The sequence below is a fragment of the Pongo abelii genome, chromosome X (genome assembly GCF_028885655.2).
Source record: "Pongo abelii isolate AG06213 chromosome X, NHGRI_mPonAbe1-v2.0_pri, whole genome shotgun sequence".
NCBI classification, from domain to species: Eukaryota; Metazoa; Chordata; class Mammalia; order Primates; family Hominidae; genus Pongo; species Pongo abelii.
In genome coordinates this window covers 9819800-9841620 of record NC_072008.2, presented here as the reverse complement: position 1 = coordinate 9841620, position 21821 = coordinate 9819800, and the positions used below count along the sequence as shown (strand labels likewise).

Here is a 21821-nt window from a genome sequence, read left to right as displayed (position 1 = left end):
GTTCGGGCCACTTCGCCTGGGTGATGTAATCTGAGCAAAGCCTTCCACAAAACTGTGAATGTCTCAGAACCTCTGCAAAGCCTCAAATAACAGAGGATGCTGGGAGACCAGCAAATCATTCTCTAAAGCAGCACTCAGCAAACTTTTTACCATGTGACTGAATCACGTTGTTAAAATATGGGTCCTGATTCAGCAGGTATGGGGCAGGGGCTGAGATTCTGCAGTTCTAACAGGCTCCCAGGTGATGCGGATGTGCTGACCTAAAAACCACACTTTGCCTAACAAGAGTCTGAAGCAAGCTGGGCATGGTGAGGCACGACTGTAGTGCCAAACACATCAGAAGGCTGAGGTGGGAAGATCACTTGAGCCCAGGAGCTCAAGTCCAGCCTGGGCAACATAGCTTAAGACCCCATCTCTCTTAGAAAAAAAAAAAAGGTTAAGCGGAGCTGTCCAACAGAAATAAGAGCACCACACATCTACCTTCAAATTGGTTAGGAGCTACATTTCAAAGAGTAAAAAGGAATATGTCAAATTAATTTTATTTTTATTTTTAATTTTTATTTTTTGAGACAGGGTCTTTCTTACTCTGTCACCCAGGCTGGTGTGTAGTGGCACAATCACAGCTCACCGCAGCCTCAACCTCCTGGGCTCAGGTGATCCTCCCACTTCAGCCTCTCAAGCAGCTTGGACTACAGGTGCCAGTCACCATGCCTGGCTAATTTCTTGTATTTTTTTTTGTAGAGACGGGGTTTCACCATGTTGCCCAGCCTGGTCTCGAATTCCTGGGCTCAAGCGATTGGCCCACCTTGACCTCCCAAGTGCTAGGATTACATGCACAAGCCATCATGCCTGGCCAGGTTAATTTTAATAATATATTTGAGTTACTTAACCCAATGTAGTCAAAATATTATAATTCCAACATAATAAAGAAATTATTATTAAAATATTTTACATCTTTTGTGTTTCAGACTAAGTCTAAAATCCAGTGTAAATTTTAATTTACAGTGTATCTCAATTTGAACCAGCTACATTTCAACTGTTCAACAGTCACATATGACAAATGGCCACCATATTAGACAATGCAGGACTGAAGGATCAAGGTGGGTAACAGCAGAAGATGAGGCCAGGGAAAAGGCAGATGCTAAAGCATGAAGAACTTTTCATACTCAGCTAAAGTGTTGGATACAGTTTGGTTGTGTCCCCACCCAAATCTCATCTTCAATTATAGCTCCCAAAATTCCCGTATGTTATGGGAGGGACCTGATGGGAGATAATTGAATCATGGGGGCAGTTTCCCCCATACTGTTCTCATGGTAATGAGTAAGTCTCATGAGATCTGATGGTTTTATAACGAGTTTTCCTTTTCACATAGCTCTCATTCTCTCTTGCCTGCCGCCATTAAGACATCCTTCTGCTCTTCCTTGTTCTTCTGCCATGATCGTGACGCCTCCCCAGCCACGTGGAACTGTGAGTCCATTAAACCTCTTTCCTTTATAAATTACCCAGTCTCGGGTATGTCTGGCAGCGTGAGAACAGACTAATACAGTGTTACATGAAGAGTTACTGGCAAATGAGGGTGGAAAATAGGCAGGAGATAAAACATAAAAAGCCTTCTAAGGTGGGAGGGTTGCTTGAGGCCAGAGTTCAAGGCCAGCCTGGGCAACACAGTGAGACTCTGTATCTACAAAAAATAAAAATAATTACCTGAGCATGGTGCCACATGCCTGTAGTCTCAGCTATTTGGGAGGCTGAGGCAAGGGTTGGGGGCAGAATCACTTGTGCTCAGGAGCTTGAGGTTACATGATTTATCATTACACCACTGCATACCACCCACTCCAGTGGGTGACAGAGATGAGAACCCCATCTCTATAAAATAAAAATAAAGTGGCCAGACATGGTGGCTCACGCCTGTAATCTCAGCACTTTGGGAGGCTGAGGCGGGTGGATCACTTGAGGTCCAGAGTTCAAGACCAGCCTGGCCAACATGGTGAAACCCCATCTCTACTAAAAATACAAAAATTTGCCAGGCATGGTGGCAGGTGCCTGTAATCCCAGCTACTTGGGAGGCTGAGGCAAGAGAATCACTTGAACCTGGGAAGCGGAGGTTGCAGTGAGCCAAGATCACGCCACTGCACCCCAGCCTGGGTGATAGAGCATGACTCCATCTCAAATAATAATAATAATAATACATAAAATAAATAAGCCTTCTATGCCTAGCTAAGGTGTCCCATGAGAAATTACTGAGGCTTTTCCAGCAAGAGCATGAGAAGTAGACCACTGTTTTGGCACACCCACTACTGGAGGTCTCAAGAGTCTGCCATGTGAAGAGGTGAGCAGCAGTATGCATGTTACAGACTACTGTGATTGCCCAGGCAGTCACTGGAGCAAACCACTGGAGGCAGTAATGCTGGGCATGAGAAGAAAGCAATGCACACCCCATATTTAGGCTCCAAAGGACTGGTGATCAACTGGCTGTGAGAGGTTAAGGGGAGGAAGGCATCAGGGATGACTTCTAGATTTGGGGATAAACTGATGATCAAGATTAGAAATCCAGAATTAGAGAAGGTAAAGGAAGATGAATGATTCCCATTTGGATCGTGCTGAGTTTAAAGGGCCTCAGCAACACACAAGGGCCATCCTAGAGTTCAGACGAAAAGTTGATTTGGTAAAATGGTCATTGAAAATAAAAAAAAGAAGAGAAGTTGAGGCTGCACATATAGATATGAGCGTTGTCTATAGGCACGTTATTTCAAGGAAGCACATGAGACCACCTAGATGAGAGAGAGAGGACAGACAAAAGGACCTTCAAGAAATCCAACCTTCTAGTAGATGGCAAAGGAAAAGAACCAGTGGAAGCCACTGTAAAAATAGAAGGAAGGGGAAATAAAGGGTTTTCATATGAATTGAACATTTTTTTCAGTGAAGCAATTACAACATGGGTAATTTAAAAATTAAAAATTCTTAATTAATGGGTAATTTAAGAATTAAAAATTAAACTCTCAGGCCAGGTGTGGTGGCTCACACCTGTAATCCCAGCACTTTGGGAGGCTGAGGCAGGCAGATCACCTGAAGTCAGGAGTTCGAGACCAGCCTGGCCAACATGGCGAAACCCCATCTCCACTAAAAATACAAAAATTAGCCGGGCGCGGTGGCGCACCTGTAATCTCAGCTACTCAGGAGGTTAAGACACGAAAATTGCTTGAACCGGGGAGGCAAAGGTTGCAGTGGGCGAAGATCATGCCACAGCACTCCAGCCTGAGTGACAGAGCCAGACTCCATCTCAAAAAAAAAAAAAAAAATAGAATTAAACTCTCGGTAAAAGCAAAGCAAGTTCCTGCCTCAGGGTACAAGGAGGTGCATCCTCAGGAACCAGCCGAGAATGTGAACTTTACCTTTGTGTTGAGATTTCACAACCATGCATAGTGGTACAAGTTTTAATTACCTGTCCCCAAAACACCAGCCACTAAAAATAAGGAGGGGGAGTGGAAATGGCTCTGTCCCAAACCCTAATGGCATCAGCGTATGAGAGCTCTGTCATTAAATCAACACAAAATAAATATGATTGAAGCAGCAGCAGGCCTGTCTTTTCAAGTCCAGATGTTTTCTTTCCAAACTTTAATTCAAGATTCAGGGGATCTAAACATAATGAAAATGTTAAGAAAAGCTGCACATACAAAAAAGTATAGTTGTTTGAAAGACTGACATATTTGACCAATATAAAGTACACTGCGTTTTCCAGAAATTAGGGTTTTTAAAAATATGCCTGTCTAGAAAAACCTAAATTATAAAACTCAATATATTCCACAACAAAACATACCATTTCTTAAAACGTCAAGTGGCATACATAAAATTAAACTCCTTTCATCTGATTCCAAAGATTGTTGACAATGTAATTCTTAAGGGTTTTCAAGCAATTAAAAATTAGATCTACGAGGTTCAAAGCAAAGAATTCCACAGAGATGGGGAAAAATCAATACAGCTGTACTTTCAGAAATAAGATTATTACATGTTTTGGGCTATGGATCAATCTTTTCCTTTATTTTCAATTTTTTTCATTTTAATTGTGCAACAAGAAAAAAAGACACTGTACAAAGCATTATATAATTAGCAGAGATAAATATCACTATGTTTACAAATTTGCAAACAGATGCACAATTAACACCAATAGATGTGGAATTTCGTCAGCTTCAGAATCTGCAAGCCATAGGTAAAGAATCTCTTTCACCTCTTTTGCAAGTCCAGGGAGGGCTTTCAGCTGGACTTGGGCCCCTGCTCTCCCTACCACCTTCCTCCACAGGCTGTCCTAACTCCTCTTTGTAGGTGGCCAGTACCTGAACAGACAAGGTCTTTCCTCAGCACTCCCACTCCGCCAGCTCCACCTTCCTCCCGAGGCCAGTTTTACTTGGCTTTCATCTGGCTTTCAACTTTATCTCTCCTTTCTTTGCTGGTCTAATTCATGTGTCTGGGTGCTATTACCAGGGGGAAAAAAGTCTGCCATACAGGACTATAATTAATTAATCTGATGAAGGCAGTTCTGTTAATGATGACAATGTGTAGCCCTCCCAGGCAATATTTGCATTTTAACCAAGGCAGTTAAAGAAAGGACACCACCACCAGGAGGAAGGTCCAATCCCTGAAATCATCCTAACAGCAGCTGGCCACCCACCCCACCCCCTGTGCCCCCGGCCAGCCCCACCTAGGACTAATTATCTAGACTGGGCATTCTCCCGGCCTCCTGCCCTAATGCTCCAGGGCTCCCAGGAAATCATCCCCGGGGAGGAGAAGGAAGAGCAAGTGGGGCGGGGGGTGGGGAATAAATTACCAGCTGAGAGAAAAGGGTAAGGAGGTGGAAAGAAGCCAATGGGCATGGAGGTCTCATTTTATATAATAAGTGTGCAGGGAATAGGCTTCATGCTAATTGGACACCCACAGTGATGCTTTCCTCACTCCTTCCAGCATGGGTGTAAAAGAAGCACCGTATATTCCGCCTCTTAAAGCTGGGTATATTTGCTAAAAGGAAACCTTCTGATTTCTCCCAGCATTTCATTTGTGAGAATAGTCTGTTACAGCAAGTAATCCAAAAAACATATAATGAATGGCCCAAACACAGCAGAGGCTTACTTCTTGCTCACCATGGATGGTGACCATAGCATGTGCAGCCACCTCTGCAGTCATTCAGGGATCCAAGCTGATGAACTCTGCCCTGCGGCCATCTTCATTCCAGGCAGCCAGAAGGGGAAAAGTAAAATGGCAGGCATGGCTGCAGCTGCACTCCCCAGGGTAGAAGTGTCACGTGGCTACAGCTAACTGCTAGGGAGGCTGGGAAATGCGGCCCAACAGCGTCAGAGAGGAGGAGGCAACAAGGACTCGGGTTCGGGCAGGCAGCATTTCTGCCACACTTGTGGGTCCCACTCTAAACCCTAACAGATTTTCTACTCCAAAGATTGAAAGAGTGAAGAAATAGAGTGTTGTCACAGGGATACTGAATCTTCATCTTTCCCACTATTGCCACTTCCCAAAACTACTTTTTTAAAACGCTACTCTGGCCCAGGAACAGTGGCTCACATCAGTAATCTCAACACTTTGGGTAGCCATGGTGGGTAGATCACTTGACCCCAAGAGTTCGAGACCACCCTGGGCAATATGGCAAAACCCTACCTCTACAGAAAATACAAAAAATTAGCCAGGTGAGGTGGCATGTGCCTGTAGTCCTAATACCTGGGGGGGCTGAGGTGGGAAGACTGCTTGAGCCCAGATGGCTGAGGTTGCAGTGAACCGTGATCACACCACCGCACTCCAGCCTGAATGACAGAACGAGACCCCATATCAAAACAAAAAAAAAAACAAATAAAAACCCTACTCTGAATACCACATTGATCTGAAAGAGCTACTCCCTTTATTAATATTATAAAAATAAGAAACACTATTATTCTAGAAAAAAATAAATTTTTTGGTAGAGGAGAGGAAAGAATCACTTCTGGTGGGCTACAAATAACATAGGAGATGTACTGATGCTGGGCATTAGATGTATCTTTTATTTTATTTTTATTTTTTGTTTTTGAGACAGAGTCTCACTCTGTCGCCCAGACTGGAGTGCAGTGGTGTGATCTTGGCTCACTGCACCCTCAACCTCCTTGGCTCAAAGCGATCCTCCCACCTCAGCCTCCCAAGTGCTGGGACTGGAGGTACACACCACCTTGCCTGGCTAATTTTTGTATTTGTTGTAGAGATGAGGTCTCATTTTGTTGCCCATGCTTGTCTTGACTTCCTGGGCTCAAGCAATCCTCCCACCTCGGCCTCCCAAAGTTCCAAATTCTTAATGAATCAGGATTGAGTAGGGAAAGTGAGGAAGAGAAGTGAGGGGGAATTTGAATTTACTAGAGATAGCTTTATGTGTTGCCTCATTTAATCCCCATGATACCACAATAAAATAGGAATGATTCTACTTGGACAGACAGAGGATTACCTAGAAACGGTTAGGAACTGAGAGCAAGATCCAGCTCTGGATGCAAGCAAGCAAGCACTGCCTCCTCTGCCTAGTGGTAACCTTCCCTCCAAATTGGAACCACTACAGCCAGAGTTGGGGGGCAGAGATGACCACTCTCGCCCAGCTGAGCAAAGCAGAGATCCCCTCAACTGGCAGACTTCCCATTACTTTTCAACCTGCACTACACCAGAAGTTTATTAAATAGAAAAAAAGTATCTGACAAAAACATGGTCGCCTCCCTGCCTTAGAGGAACACCCAGGGAAACAGCTTCACCTGATCACTCACCCCCATGCACAGAGTGTCCAAACGGCATTTTGGGGAACCCAACCTTCAATACCAGCAGACGGCCAAGGAGCACTAGACATTTGAAGACAACCTCTAACAGGGAAGAAAGCAGCCAAAACGAACAACAAAAGCAGAGCTCAGAAACAATCTATGCAAAAAGAGGCCATTTTTAGAGACCAGTTTAATACTGCCACAGATATGGAAGAATCATGAAACAAGATCAGTATGGTATGAAAAAGGAACATTTGAGAAACAAATTTTAAAAGTTTAGAATCTGGGGAAAAAATGAGGACATACATTTAAAACTTAATGGAAAGATTAGAAGATGATGTTGAACAAAATCTTCCAGGAAGAACAAAAATACAAAGAAATGCAAAATAAGAGAGCTGGGCATAGTGGTACACACCTGTAAACCCAACTACTTGGGAGGCTGAGGTGGGAGGATCAGTTAAGCACAGGAGGTCAAGGCTGTAGTGTTGCTATAACCGTGCCTGTGAATAGCCACTGCACTCCAGCCAGAGCAACACAGCAAGACCCTGTCTCTTCAAAAAAAAAAGAAAAAAGAAAAAGAAAAATAAGAGGGAAAAAGTAGACCTAGTATAGTACAAAAGATCAAGAAACTAAAACGTCTGATCTCCCTCCAGCAATACGGCACAACAGCAGAGTGGACACCACCTTCAGAGTGCTGTGGGAGAACTGTCTCCATTCAGGACTACGCCCAAACAATTTACTGTCAAGATAAAAATCATGCTGTTTTCAGACAGAGAAGATCTCAAAAGATGACCCCCGGTGTGTCTGAATATATTAAGAGATATTTCATCACTGGGGAGGGTTTGAGGGATGAATCAAGGATAAGTGCACTGAAAATTAAGCAAAGAAAACTATCCTGAACCCTACTGACTGCAGAAACTTGTGTTGTGGGTACACTGGCCGGGGCCAAAGTCACGGGCAGTAAAAGAATTTACTGAGACAGTAGTCAGTTAAAGAAAAACCAGTTTATGGCTGGGCGTGGTGGCTCATGTCTGTAATCCCCAGCACTTTGGGAGGCCGAGGCGGGCGGATCACCCAAGGTCGGGAGTTCGAGACCAGCCTGACCAACATGGAGAAACCCCATCTCTACTAAAAATACAAAATTAACCGGGCTTAGTGGCGCATGCCTGTAATCCCAGCTACTCAGGAGGCTGAGGCAGGAGAATCACTTGAACCTGGGCGGCGGAGGTTGCAGTGAGCCAAGATCTCGCCATTGCACTCCAGCCTGGGCAACAAGAGCGAAACTACATCTCAGAAAAAAGAAAAGAAGAGAAGAGAAGAGAAGACTAGTTTATTAGAGAAAAAGTACGTTGCAAGGGAGCAACGGGGAAGACAGCAGAGAAGGGGTTGTCTGCAAAGAGGCAGGGGCTGGAGGGAAGTTTTATAGGATCATGCTGGAGAAGCTACATGCAAATAGAGTTGTTTGTGGTTAGCAGTTTCTCAGAACAATTGTTCTCTCCCACCCTGGGGTCCCTTCTTCATTGATGCTAACTTATCAGGACTCCACAGTATGTACCCCCAGACTCAGCAGTGATAGCAATAGCAACCAAAATAAACACTGAATATTGTTAACCCCATGCTCCTCAGAGCGGGGAAGAGGCCAGCCTTAGTTGCTCACGCCTGTAATCTCAACATTTTGGGAGGCCAAGGTGGGAGGATCACTTGAGGCCATGAGTTCAGGATCAACCCAAGCAACATGGTGAAACCCTATCTCTACAAAAAATACAAAAATTAGCTGGGCATAGTGGCATGCACCTGTAGTCACAGCTACTCAGGAGGCTGAGGGGGGGAGGATCACTTGAGCCCAGGAGGTGGAGGCTGCAGAGAGCTGTGATCATGACACTGCACTCCAGCTTGAGCAAGAGAGCAAGACCCTGTCTCAAAATAAACAAGAAAGAAAGAGGCTAGGTATGCTGCTCAACATCCTACAATTCACAGGATGGCCCCACAGCAAAAAATTATGATGTCATTACATTAGGGGTATGAAGGGCCAAGAATTGTGCCTGAGTAGTTGGGGGAGGGTAGGTGAGCATTGGAAAAGAGTGGAAATAAGGACCAGGCGCAGTGGCTCATGCCTGTAATCTCAGCACTTTGGGAGGCTGAGGCGGACAGATCACTTGAGGCCAAGAGTTTGAGACCAGCCTGGCCATCATGGCGAAACCCCATCTCTACTAAAAATATAAAAATTAGCTGGGCATGGTGGCTCGAGCCTGTAATCCCAGCTACTCGGGAGGCTGAGGTGGGAGGATCGCTTGAACCCCAGAGGTGGAGGTTGCAGTAAGCCGAGATCATGCCATTGCACTCTGGCCTGAGCGGCAGGATGAGACTTTCAAAAAAAAAAGAGCGGAAAAAAGGCTACATCCTAATATCCTACATTGGGAAGAACAAGCTAATAAACAAAAGTTGCAGCAATATACAATATAAGCCATCATTTAGGGATATGGACGGAAATACCAAAAGAAATCAGCTAAGACGTTTTGATAGTTGTCTCCAGGGAGGGGGAAATGATCAGTAGTCAGGCCAAATGACCAGTAGCATATAAGCACCCTTGAAGAACTACTTGATAATTCATACTGTGCAAGAGCCACTTTGATAAAATAAAACCTCATAAAAGATACACTGACACTCCTAGCCTGTCGCGGTGGCTCATATAATCCCAGCACTTTGGGAGGCCAAGGCGGGCGGTTCACTTGAGGTCAGGAGTTAGAGACCAGCCTGGCTACCATGATGAAACCCTGTCTCTACTAAAAATACAAAAATTAGCCGGGCGTGGTGGTGTGCGCCTGTAACCCCAGGCTGAGGTGGGAGGATTGCTTGAACCCCAGAGGCGGAGGTTGCAGTGAGCCAAGATCATGCCACTGCACTCCAGTGTGGGAGACAGAGCAAGAATCCGTCTCAAAAAAAAAAAAAAATACGCTATCATGCTTGCCCCTTCCCTTCTACAATTAAGGAAGTGTTACCTTTCAAGGACAGAGAGTCTACCCTGCCTGGGTTCTTGTTGACCTTGACAATTTGCCTTTGATCTGAAAGTCACCTTTTGCCAAAAGAAAGATAATCCCAGCCCTTCCTAGCCAAGCCAAAATGCGGTTTTTCTTCCCTTTCCATCCAAGAGAAGCAGCCCTCATTGCCTGCAACTTAATACGCTGGGGATTTAAAAAAACAAAACAAACAAACAAACAAAAAAAACAGCCCAGGGGCTCCTTATGTGGGGAAAAAAAGTTACCTTTGCTTTGCAATTCAGAACATCCTAGTTCTGAGGTTCAACCAAATGAGGTTTGTCCAATTTTTTCTTTTTAATGATATAGTATTATCCTTCTAAGACATGTTCCCCCAAAGAGAAGCTGGAACACTCACATCCATAATGGGAACAGGCTGGCTCTACTACAGGACAGCCCAAATACTGCATCCCACAAGGTAAAGGACAACAATTCCTCCAGAATACACCCTCCCTGTATCAGATACTGGTGATTTTCTTTTCTTTTTTCTTTCTATTCTATTCTATTCTATTGGAGATGGAGTTTTGCTCCTGTTGCCCAGGGCAATGGCAAGATCTCGGCTCACCACAACCTCTGCCTCCCGGGTTCAAGTGATTATCCTGCCTCAGCCTCCAGAGTAGCTGGAATTACAGGCATGCACCACCACACCCGGCTAATTTTTTGTATTTTTAGTAGAGACAGGGTTTCTCCATGTTGGTCAGGCTGGTCCTGAACTCCCAACCTCAGGTGATTCGCCCGCCTCGGCCTCCCAAAGTGCTGGGATTACAGGCGTGAGCCACCGTGCCCGGCACTGGTGATATTTTTTAAAAGGCCTAAAAAAGCAACAGGCAACCCAGAACTCTTTCAAAATCCTTCATGTGGGTTAAAGTTTTCGGCTTGCATGTGTAGGAAGAGGGCTTGCAGAAACCTGCAGAATTTATCCTTCAAGAATTGCCCCACTCCTGACTACAGTGCTTGAAAGTAAAAGAAGACCTGAATAAAAAGTCCATTCAGCTTTTACATTCTAACATTATCGTGTAGAATGTTCCCGCTGCACCCGGTGTGCAAGAAGAAAAGTTCCACAGAGCCCCAGCTTTTCTCTGCTGCCCCTAAGAACTTGGCCACAAATCCAGGTTTATTTGCATGCTGATACAAAACAACTCTGGCAAGGGGACAGACAACTCCAAAATGCTTTCCAAAGGGAAAAACCAGCCCTTCCCAAGTGGCAAGCCAGTTTTTTTGACCACGAATTACAAAGGTAGATTAAGAAACCCCCAGGTCATTAGGATAAGGGGAAAACTGCTACTTGTTCTGAGCCTTTCATTATCATACTATTCTACCTTTAGCTCTTGGGCAAACTAGTTTTCTTTTTTTTTTTTCAAAAGATCAATGTTATGACATGTTAAGAAATACTCATAACTGAGCCACGAAGACCGAACGCATCCTGGTACAGAAGTGAGATGCATAGCTTATGTTTACAGCTTCTCATAATCGCAGAAGGCTCTGGATTCATAGGCGTGAGTCAAGCTGAGTTAATGTCTAAGAGAGGAAGAATCCTCCCACAGCTGACCCTCAAAGCCTCCAGCTCCTAGACCCTGGAATAGGACTTGAGGCTCACTGCCTGACTCCACACTCTCACCCAAAACATCGCTGGAGAACAAGGATGAGAATTCAGCAGCGTCACATTAATTCACAGGCTGGGAAAAGGTAATAAAGATAGATTTGAAAGCCAGTTGGCAAGGTGGGCCTACCAACTGAAAGGGTCTTTCAGCACAGGAAAGAAAGCTCACCTCTTGGTTTTTAACCTTACTATTAATTCTTAAATACAAATGGATCTTTATAATGACACTTATCCTAATAGCTGAAGAAAACACGGTAGCTGGCATCAAAAAGTGAGTAAAGCTTTACAACTCAGACCTCACTCAGAGATGGCAGAGGCAGGGGAGATCCAAGCCCTCACCCACTGGTTCTCAGACACCTGGAGAAGCAGCAGCACTCCCTCGTGCAGATGTTGACCGCACACTGCGTCTGGGCACAAAAATCTACCAGCAGCCACAAAGTTGAGAGTCACCCGCTCCCGACCCACTGCTGAATTCATCAGGTCCCTCTTTTTCAAAACCTTTACTGATATTTCACAAAGAGCTTGGTTGGCTCTTGGGAGCCAATATAAAGGCATATGAGACAAGAACTGATCCCGACCAGGGTGGTCACTCTGATCTCCCCGGTCCTCGGGTCACGAGGCGACTTGGCATGGCCCATAAAGTGGAGCCCCCTTTCCAAACCAATAAGTGAGGTACATCAGAGGCGCGGGGCCTCCACTCCTGCCCATCACCAACCACTAGTCTCAGCCCTGTGCCCTCTGCAATCAAGGACTCAGCTAACACTTTACATAAGACACTCGCCACCTGGCTGCACACCCCCCAAAATATGCCCTGATTCCGTCTTTGGCATTCACACTGGAAAGGACATTTCAAACCTCTGTCTCCAATCCAGAGAAATGTTCTCAGAGTCTGAAGCCCTGGGGTGGGTGAGGCAGGTGGGGGGACCTCCAAGCGTCCCAGACCACAGCAGTCTTGTCGCACACAACAGCTCTGGTGCCCAATGGCAACCCGAAAATCAATGGGTTCCCAAAGGAGCTGCCCTTGGGGCTAGGCCAGGCCCAAGTTACTGTCTTCTTTGGAGCTTCGGGCTAAGGCTTCTGGCATTCTTTTTGGGGGAGGGAGCAGACTCTAAGAAATAGTGAACAGGAGAGGCTGGGGCTTCATTCCTTCCCTCCCTTAACAAACATTCCTGAGGCCACAGGGGGCTGCTGACACCCAGCTGGTGTATTTAACGCTTCCTAATGAATCCCCCAAACAGCTTTGTGGAATTCAAGCCACTCTAGTGACATTTTAGAAATCAGTCCCCTCCCCTCCCCCCAGTGGAAGACTTCCACTGGTTGAATGCACGGGAACAGAAACATGCAAAAAACCCACCAGGATCACATATATCCACCATCTCTACTTCCGTTACGTAGATTCCTACAGCACGGACGTTATTCCTGCCCCCTGTCTAACAGCAGCATGGAAATATGGGTTTGAGTGCATTTTTTTCACCAACTGTAGCAAAATTTCAAGGCAGAAATCAGCAGAAACGTACTGAAGAGTGATGAATGCTGTCACCATCTGTCAGCGGAGGTTCTGCTGGGCTTCATGCATGCACCCCAAATTCCAAGAATGCCACTCCTCTGAAGTTAGTATCCCTTTAGCTTCAAACTAGACCCAGAGAATAGTCAGTCCTGATTCTGAACAGCCACTGTGGATGCCCATAAAACACAGCGCTTGGGAGTTCCTGCTTCAATTTCCTTTCTCCAGCTACAAAAATGCAGATGAAGCAAGTATTTGTTTGAGTTTGACTATGTAAATAAAGCCTATTCTCAGGGCCAACGCGTGGGAGGAAAACAGCCCTCCATGCAAACACTGGCAATGCCAGGGGCCTCTAAACACACCACCCTAAAGGCCAGTATCTTCAAAAAGAAACACGAGTTTTAAGAGCAAGAATCCTTTAAGAGCAAAGGTGATATATAGTTAATCTAACAAAAGAGATTCAAAACCAGGCTAATTTTGCCCCCAGAGGACATTTGGCAATGTCTGGAGACATTTTTGTCGTCACACCTGGAGAGAGGTGACGGTAGCATCAAGCAGGTAGAGGCTGGGGAGGCTGCTGAGCATCCTCCAAAGCACAGGGCAGCCCCACAGCAAAGACAGATTCAGCTCACAAAGTCCCCAATGCCAAGGCTGGCAAACCCTCACCTAATCGATGTGACGAAGGTATTCAATATGGCATTGCAGGAGATCCCAGACCCAAGCAGATGGCACTGACTGGAGGGGAGCAGCACGCTTGAACACTGGGGCCAGAGTCTGATTCTTAGGGCCTTTCCCAGGACTCAACAGTTTGTGACCTCAGGATACACCATTTGCCCTGCCTGGGCCACAGCTGTTTCATCTATAAAATGGGCTGATAAAATTCCATCTGAAGACCAGGACCGAACCAGCCTTGTTCTTGACACCCCTCCCAGTTCTACTACACGCACTCCCATGAGGCTTTCAAATGATACCCTCATTATCATAAAGAGAAGGTGCCCTCTTACCTTAACGCAAGCTATCCCCAAATCAGAGTCTGCTAAATAGCAAGTGAGTTGTACAGTGTTCCAGGGCTCTAATATGTAACTATTTAATTACAAGTGGAAAAAAAAAAACTATTAGAAAAGCTATTTTTTAATGAGCCCCAGTTACTTTTCAGTAGCTTTTGGGAGAGGAAGATTCAAAGCTTGGATTAATCCACATTCTGAGCCAAGCGCAGTGGCTCATGCCTGTAATGCCAGGACTTTGGGAGGCAGAGGAGTTCGAGACCAGCCTGGGCAAAATGGTGAAACTCCCCGTTTCTACAAAAAATTTTAAAAAATTAACCAGGCATGGTGGCGCACCATCTGTGGTCCCAGCTACTCAGGAGGCAGACAGAACAAGACCCTGTCTCAAAAAAAAAAAAAAAAAGAAAAGAAAAAGAAGAAAGAAAGAAAAGAAAAGGAAAAAAAGAAGAGTGTTCTGGCTGGACAGAGTATACACACTTTATGACTGTCCACTGTGTTTCCAAAGAAGCCAATGTGATAAAAGATTACACATTGGTCAAATTTATAACAATGGCAACCTCTTTCCTGAGTTCAACAAAAATTTAGTGCAAAGCTAAACAAGGCTTCTCCAAATCCCTCCACAAAGTTTTGTAATCATAAAAGCGACAGAAAATATAGAATGGAAGACGCTGGTGTCTCATTTGCTATTTGAACAACCAAACCATCCCAATTCCCAAACTGATTACCAGTGGAGCGGGTTAGGAATCGCTTAATTTCTTCCTGCTGTGGAGAGGCAGGAAAGCCGAGAAAACCAGTAAATTATCTTCAAACGCTTCTAGTCGCCAAGAATCTTTATATTTTAAAAGGAACTTCGTCCACACGAAAGGTCCGACTCAACCCTTCCCAGAGAAAATGACCACTACACACTTTTAACTAGAACACAGGGTGACTGGACTGTTGTTTATGTGTTTGCTTTTACAAGTTCATACAGGTTCAACTGGTAAGTTTCCAGATGGATTTTGTTTTGAGACAATAAAATTCAATGTTCTAAAGCAAACCACACACACACACAACATTCCTGATGAGATACAGCTGGAATTTCTTTCTTATTATTAGAACTCGGGTCCTGCTCTTAAGAAGCAGGCTTTCAGGTTTCTCTAAGTTTGCGCAGGTATCCAGTGCGCAGTGGATCTGGGACTGGAAGCCTAAAGTCAGTAAACATTGATAGGCTGAAGGGAATCGAGAAGTTGCGCTGGCGACAGCTGCTACTCTGGGTTTCGTAGTGATCACAGGCACGGGTCCAAGGGGTGCCGAACCAGGGACCCCAGAGAGGCAAACATAGGTGGGGACGGCTCGGAGACACGTTCCTCCCCTGGCCTCCAGGCAGCCCCGCAGGTGCAGGCCGCCGCTGGCGGGCCCGGGAGTGCCAGAGGACCCGGCCAGGCCCCTGCCCGGAGGAGGGAGGGGGAGGGGAAAGGGACTCTGGGCAGGAGCCATTTAAACTCTGCGAGGCGCGGGGAACCGCCACGATCACACGCCCACGCCGGTCCCGGCGCCCGGTCCCGGCGCCCAGGCCCGGCAGGTGACTCCAGCAGACGCGCGCGCCAGACCCGGGGGCGCGAGCCTACCGCCCCTCCCGCGCCCGTACCCCGACGCGTCCCGCAGCGCGGCCAGCTCCGGGCTGTCACCTCCCGCGCCCCGCGGCCGCCTTACCTTGGTGATGACCAGCGGCTCGCCGTGCTCGCGGCCGCCCTTCAGGGTGAAGCCCCACGGGGCGCCGCCGGTCAGCTGCACCTCCACCAGGCGCCCGCCGTCGGCCGCCCGCGTCTCGGCCTCGGCCAGGCGCTCGGGCCGCGCGCGGGGCTCGGCGCCCTCCATGGCGCGACCGCTCAGCGTCCCTGGCCCGCGCCCATGCCCTCCGGGCAGTCCCGACCGTGGGATCGCGAGGGAGACTCCGAGCGCCGCAGAACTTGCGCCGTAACTTGGAAAGAAAGTGCCGGCCCGGCGGCGGAGGGAGCCCGGAGGGCTGGCGGGAGGGGGCGGGGCCGGGGCCGGGGCCGGCGGGGAGGGGGCGGGAGGGGGCGGGGCCGACGGGGGGCGGGGCGGGCGCGCTCGAGAGCTCGTACCGCGGGGCCGGGCCCGGGGAGCGCGTCCAGAGGTCCAGCCCACGGCCCAAAGGGTGAGGGGCGGGGTCAGGTGTGTGCTCAGGGGCCCACGCGGCCGCTCGTACCGGGGAGAGCTGGGGAGGGGCGCGCCCCGGTTCTCTCGCCCGGAGGAGGGGAGCGGGCCGGGAGGGGCGCTCAGGCGCGCGCGCCGTTCGGCGAGGTCGGGGTCGGGGTCGAGGAGCGCGCGCCCCGGGGCCGGCGCAGCCAGCGCGGGCGGGGACGGGGGCGGAGGCCCCGGCGCCAGGTCGGGCCTTTCCTCCCGCGCCAGAGCTCTGCAGTGCTTCGAAGCTTTGGGCGCCCCCGCCCGCCGGTTGGAGGCCAGGACCGGGCAGGTGTGGCGGCGGGCGCGGGGTGGCGTGGCGGGAGTCCCCGGCCTCCTCCGTCTCGGGGCGCGCGGCCTGCCGGCGCCCACACTTTGTTCTTGCGCACCGCGGGTTGCCGCGCAGGTGAGAGCGGAAGCGCCGCGGGAGGCCCTGGTGCCCGCGCTGTGGCCGCTGTCCCGGGGCAGAGGGACCGCCCGTCCCGCGCGGCCCTGGGCGCACTCACACTCTGGACTTGGAGAGCCGGGAAGGGCGCCCCCCAGCAGCCTGGGCCGGGCGCGGGTCCGGCCTCTGGAGGGGCTTGGAAGGCGGGCGCAGAAGGACCGTGCCCCGTTTCCGCGAGGGCCTTCCCACCCTCCCGCAGCGCCAGCCCGCCGCTCCTCCCACAGCCACCGCGCAGAAAGCCGTTCCGTCTAGACGCTGTCCCCACTCGCCTAGGATTGGACCACAAGGTCTTCAAGTTTCCCAGGTTTACATCCCCGAAAAGGGGAGGTGGAGGTCTGGGATTGGTGAAAGTTTGCGGACAACATGTGTGCCACCTCTTCCTGCTCGGTTTCAGTTTCCATGAAACTCTGGTCTAAAGTACCTGCATGGATAGGTATTTACATGCTTTGCAAAAAAGCTGTTTTTGTTGCTGTTTGTATACGTAGCTGAACGCTGGTGAACACCTCTTTTCTCTAAGCAGCTCCATCCAGGCCCTTTTCAGAGGTGACGATGCTGGAGTACGCATCCAGGACAGCCGGGAGAGCACTGGGCAAAGAGTCAAGGGTCCTCGGGTGTGGGTTCTGCCACTGTCAAGCTGGGACAAGAAATCTCAGCTCTGGTGTCTTTCTTCAGAGGTCAAGTGAGAGGGGTGCATTCTGTGGGGGTGTCTCATGCAACCGATTGAATTCGGAGTCGCAACTCCACTGGGCACCCGTCATGGCGCTGGGCACCTGTCATGCTGCTGGGCATGTGGTGACTGCCCCATAATTAACTTCCAACTACAGTCTCTGAATGCCTTTAGTTAGATGAATGAGGCGATTTTTTCTTTTTCAAAGATTAAACGAAGGCTTAAGGAATGTGCTTCTCAGAATCGAGTTGAGTATCTTGACTGTGGTGATGGTCACAGGAGCTGCCAAGTTGATTAAGTTAAATTGCACAGAACTAAATGCATGTGAAACGGGAAATCTGAAAAGACTTGGATTGTATCCATGTCCATATTCCAGGTTGTAACATTGTGCTGTAGTTTTGTAAGGTGTTGCCATTGGAACAGGCAGGTGAAGAGTGAAGGGTGCACAGGACTTCCCTGTATTATTCCTTACTGAGAGGTGAAGCCCGTTGGGTGGGGACTCAGAGAACTTTTCTGTCTTACAAGAGGATTGTAAAATGCACGAATCAGCGCTCTGTGGCTAGCTAGAGGTTTGCAAAATGGACCAATTAGCACTCTGTAAATGGACCAATCAGTGGGATGTGGGTGGGGACAAATAAGGGAATAAAAGCTGGCCACCCCAGCCAGCAGTGGCAACCCGCTCCGGTCCCTTTCCGTGCTGTGGAAGCTTTGTTCTTTCGCTCTTCACAATAAATCTTGCTGCTGCTGCTCACTCTTTGAGTCTGTGCCACCTTTAAGAGCTGTAACACTCACAGCAAAGGTCTGCAGCTTCATTCTTGAAGTCAGCAAGACCAAGAACCCACCGGAAGGAACCAACTCTGGACACATTACAACTACATGTAAATCCAGTTATCTCACAAAGTTTAAGAAATGGATGGATATGATAAACCAAAAGATAAAGAGCCGTATAAATATACCCAGTGTGCTTATTAGAGTTTGCAGACATGTCCTTCTCCCAAAACAGCCCACTCCCTACCTCCCCACCCCAAGCTGGTATAGACTTCAGTCTAAGCTCTTACCTGGGGCTAAAATTCAGACCACTAGACTCACTATAAAGCAGAGACAGTGATTTCATTGTCTCCATAAATCCAGCATTATTCTATACAGCCCTAAAGTCATCTTTAACATTTTATGTTCACCGTATATAATCATTGTCAGATTACCCATCTGCCACTTGAAAGGTTTATACTTTTTGTTTAAAAGGACTCCCTTGTTCTTAAACTTAGCTAGAAATTTACATCCATCCTTACTAAACAGTGTTTAGCTGAGGTGTTTAGTTTTTTTAATCTTCACATTAAGCATCCATCTCAGGATGGTTGGAATATTTATAAGGCTGCTGTCTATAATGATGTTATGCTGTAAGGGACTGAACCAAGATTTGTGTGGCCTGCTATGAGACAGGTGCCTGCTCAGTCATAAATCCTTTTGTGATATTCTTGGGGTTACTATGGTCTAGGTGCGATGACAGCACTTCTATATTGTATTTGTTTTGTCATCACAAGACACTGTCAACCGTCTTGTGAAAATATATCTCGTGGCTGAAAGGCATTACCCCAGTTGATCAGTCTTGCACCCCCATTGGGAGAGTTTAGTATGACATTGAACCAGTGTATGGACTCCTAGTAGATGGCTTTCTTTTCTGAGAACTCACAACTCAGGTGGAATTTTCAGAGGCAGAATCCATTTGTCCACGTTAGTCTTTTGTCCTTTTGGAAAGCTGAGGGGCATGTTTGTTCTGTGTAATTTCTCACTGTGGTTGTTCATTGCTCAGAGAATAGGGTGAGCATATACTCTCCTCTGGACCTGCAAGGAGTGTGACCCTATGAGCGCCTGCCCCAGGGATTCAGTAGCCTTAGGTGTTTGTTTCACTTTTTCTTTTTCTTTTCTTTTTTTTTTTTTTTTGGAGACAGAGTCTCACTATGTTACCCAGGCTGGAGTGCAGTGGCACGATTATTGCTCACTGAAGCTTGACTGCACCAGGCTTAGGTGATCCTCCCACCTCAGCCTCCTAAGTAGCTGGGACTATAGGCATATGCCACTACGCCTGCCTAATTTTTTATTTTTTGTAGAAACAGGATCTCACTAAGTTGTCCAGGCTGGTCTCAAACTCCTGGGCTCAAGTGATCCATCCACCTCAGCCTCCCAAAGTGCTGGGAATACAGGCATGAGCCACTGTACCCGGCCACTTTTTCTTTCTCTTTTTTTCTTTTTTTTTTGGAGACGGAGTTTTGCTCTTGTCGCCCAGGCTGAAGTGCAATGGTGAGATCTTGGCTCACTGCAATCTCTGCCTCCCAGGTTCAAGTGATTCTCCTGCCTCAGCCTCCCAAGTAGCTGGGATTACAGGCATGCGCCACCTTGTCCGGCTAATTTTTGTATTTTTAGTAGAGATGGGATTTCACCATGTTGGTCAGGCTGGTCTCAAACTCTTGACTTCAGGTGATCCACCCGCCTCGGCCTCCCAAAGTGCTGGGATCAGGCATGAGCCACTGCACCCGGTCCCCGGCCACTTTTGCTAATCTGAGGTTTATTTCCTATGAGAGAGAAGAGATAGATGAAACTGAGGATGGTTCTGCTTTCACTTTGTCAACAGTGAATGAATTAATTAATGTAAGGCAAATTAACCAACTTTCAGAGACTTCATTAATAGCTAATCTTCTTTATGAAATATAGCTCGTTATTTTAGCTTTTTGTTGTAAAAAGAAAAGAGATTTATACTCATTATAAAATGTGGTAGAAGATGGAGTTCCAAAATTTTACTTTCACATTTCAAACAGTGGCTCCGTAGGGTCAAGCCTTCCAGAAAACCTTTTAATGTGGCATTTTAAAAATGGCAATATTAGCCATTTCCTACTAAACCCACTGTATTCCTATTAATTCAGACTGGCACAGGATCAGTCAAGATCAGAGAGCACAAGAGTGATGCAGTTGAAGGAAATCTATGGGAAGAGTACACTGACTTATACTGGTAACCCCAGCACTTTGGGAGGCCTAGGTGGGAGGATCGCTTGAGCCCAGGAGCTCGACCAGCCTGGCCAACATAGCAGACCCTTGTCTCCACTAAAATTCAAAAAAATTAGCTGGGCGTGGAAGCATGTGCCTGTGATCCCAGCTACTTGGGGCACTGAAGCGGAAGGATTGCTGCAGGGACTGAAGATCATGTCACTGCATTCCAGCCTGGGTGAGACATTATCTCCCCCCACCCCAAAAAAAGGAAAACTATGACACGGAACATTTACCCTTTGTCACCAAGGTTTGCCATCTTCTTGATTTCTATGAGCTATTATTATAAACATTGGGACAACCAGGTGCGGTGGCTCACCCCTGTAACCCCAGCACTTTGGGAGGCCCGGGTGGGAGGATTGCTTGAGCCCAGGAGTTCAGGACCAGCCTGGCAACATAAGGAGACCCCTTCTCTAAAGAAAAGTTTTTAAATTAGTCCGACATGGTGGTGTATGCCTGTAGTACCAGCTACTCAGGAAGCTGAGGTGGGAGGTTCGCTTGAGCCTGGGAGGCGGAGGCTGCAGTGAATCGGGATTACGCCACTGTACTTCATCCTGGGCAACAGAGCAAGACCCTGTCACAAAGAAACATAAAATAAATTGCTTTAGAAACCATTGACTATGTTTTGCTTTGTTTTGTTTTGTTTTGTATTTTGGAGACAGGGTCTCACTTTGTTGCCCATGCTGGAGTGCAGTGGTGTAATCACAGCTCACTGCAGCCTCAACTGCCTGGACTCAAGCGATTCCCCCACCTCAGCCTCTTGAATAGCTGAGACCACTGACCTGTACCACCACGCCCAACTAATTTTTTTTTTTTTTGAGATGGAGTCTCGCTCTGTCGCCCAAGCTGGAGTGCAGTGGCATGATCTGGGCTCACTGCAAGCTCCGCCTCCGAGGTTCACACCATTCTCCTGCCTCAGCCTCCCAAGTAGCTGGGACTACAGGTGCCCGCCACCACGCCCGGCAAATTTTTTGTATTTTTAGTAGAGACGGGGTTTCACCATGTTAGCCAGGATGGTCTCGATCTCTTGATCTCGTGATCCGCCTGCCTCGGCCTCCCAAAGTGCTGGGATTACAGGCGTGAGCCACTGCGCCTGGCCCAATTTTTTTATTATTTGTAGAGATGAGGTCTTGCTATGTTGCCCAGGCTGGTCTTGAACTCCTGGCCTCAAGTGATCCTCCTGCTTCGGCCTCCCCAAGTGCTGGGATTCCAGGCATGAGCCATTGCACCTAGCCTATTTTTTGTATTTTAATAAAATTGCCAATAAGCATACATTTCTTGAGCACTTTTTACTTGCCCAGTACTTGTTGGGGGGGGGAGGAATGTAATGGTGTAGGAAATATGAAACATTATCTATAGCAGTGAGGAAAAAGAAATGAAATCTCATGAAAAATCAGTACAATTAAGTGCTAAACCACTTTTAACTATAAAAGTTTTAACAGGAGAGAAATTAGAATGTTAAAAATGATAATAAAGCCATAAGGGCCGGGTGTGGTGGCCTGCATCTGTAATCTCAGCACTTTGGGAGGCTAAAGTGGGAGGATCGCTGGAGCCCCAGAGCTCAAGGCTGCAGTGAGTC

The 21821-nt window shown here is 47.7% G+C and overlaps 1 protein-coding gene across 2 annotated transcripts in view; it reads right to left on the bottom strand.

Annotated features, from left to right (window-relative positions):
* Positions 1 to 15896, bottom strand: part of SHROOM2 (shroom family member 2) — a 162723-nt gene extending 146827 nt beyond the window's left edge. The window contains exon 1 of one of the 2 annotated variants that reach the window (XM_054544329.2): positions 15600 to 15896. In XM_054544329.2, the coding sequence (XP_054400304.1) occupies positions 15600 to 15764 (165 nt within the window). In that variant the 5' untranslated portion in view covers positions 15765 to 15896. The remainder of the gene's footprint in view (positions 1 to 15599) is intronic. The other variant, XM_002831370.5, reaches the window with a different exon arrangement.
* Between the last annotated feature and the right edge of the window lie 5925 nt (positions 15897 to 21821).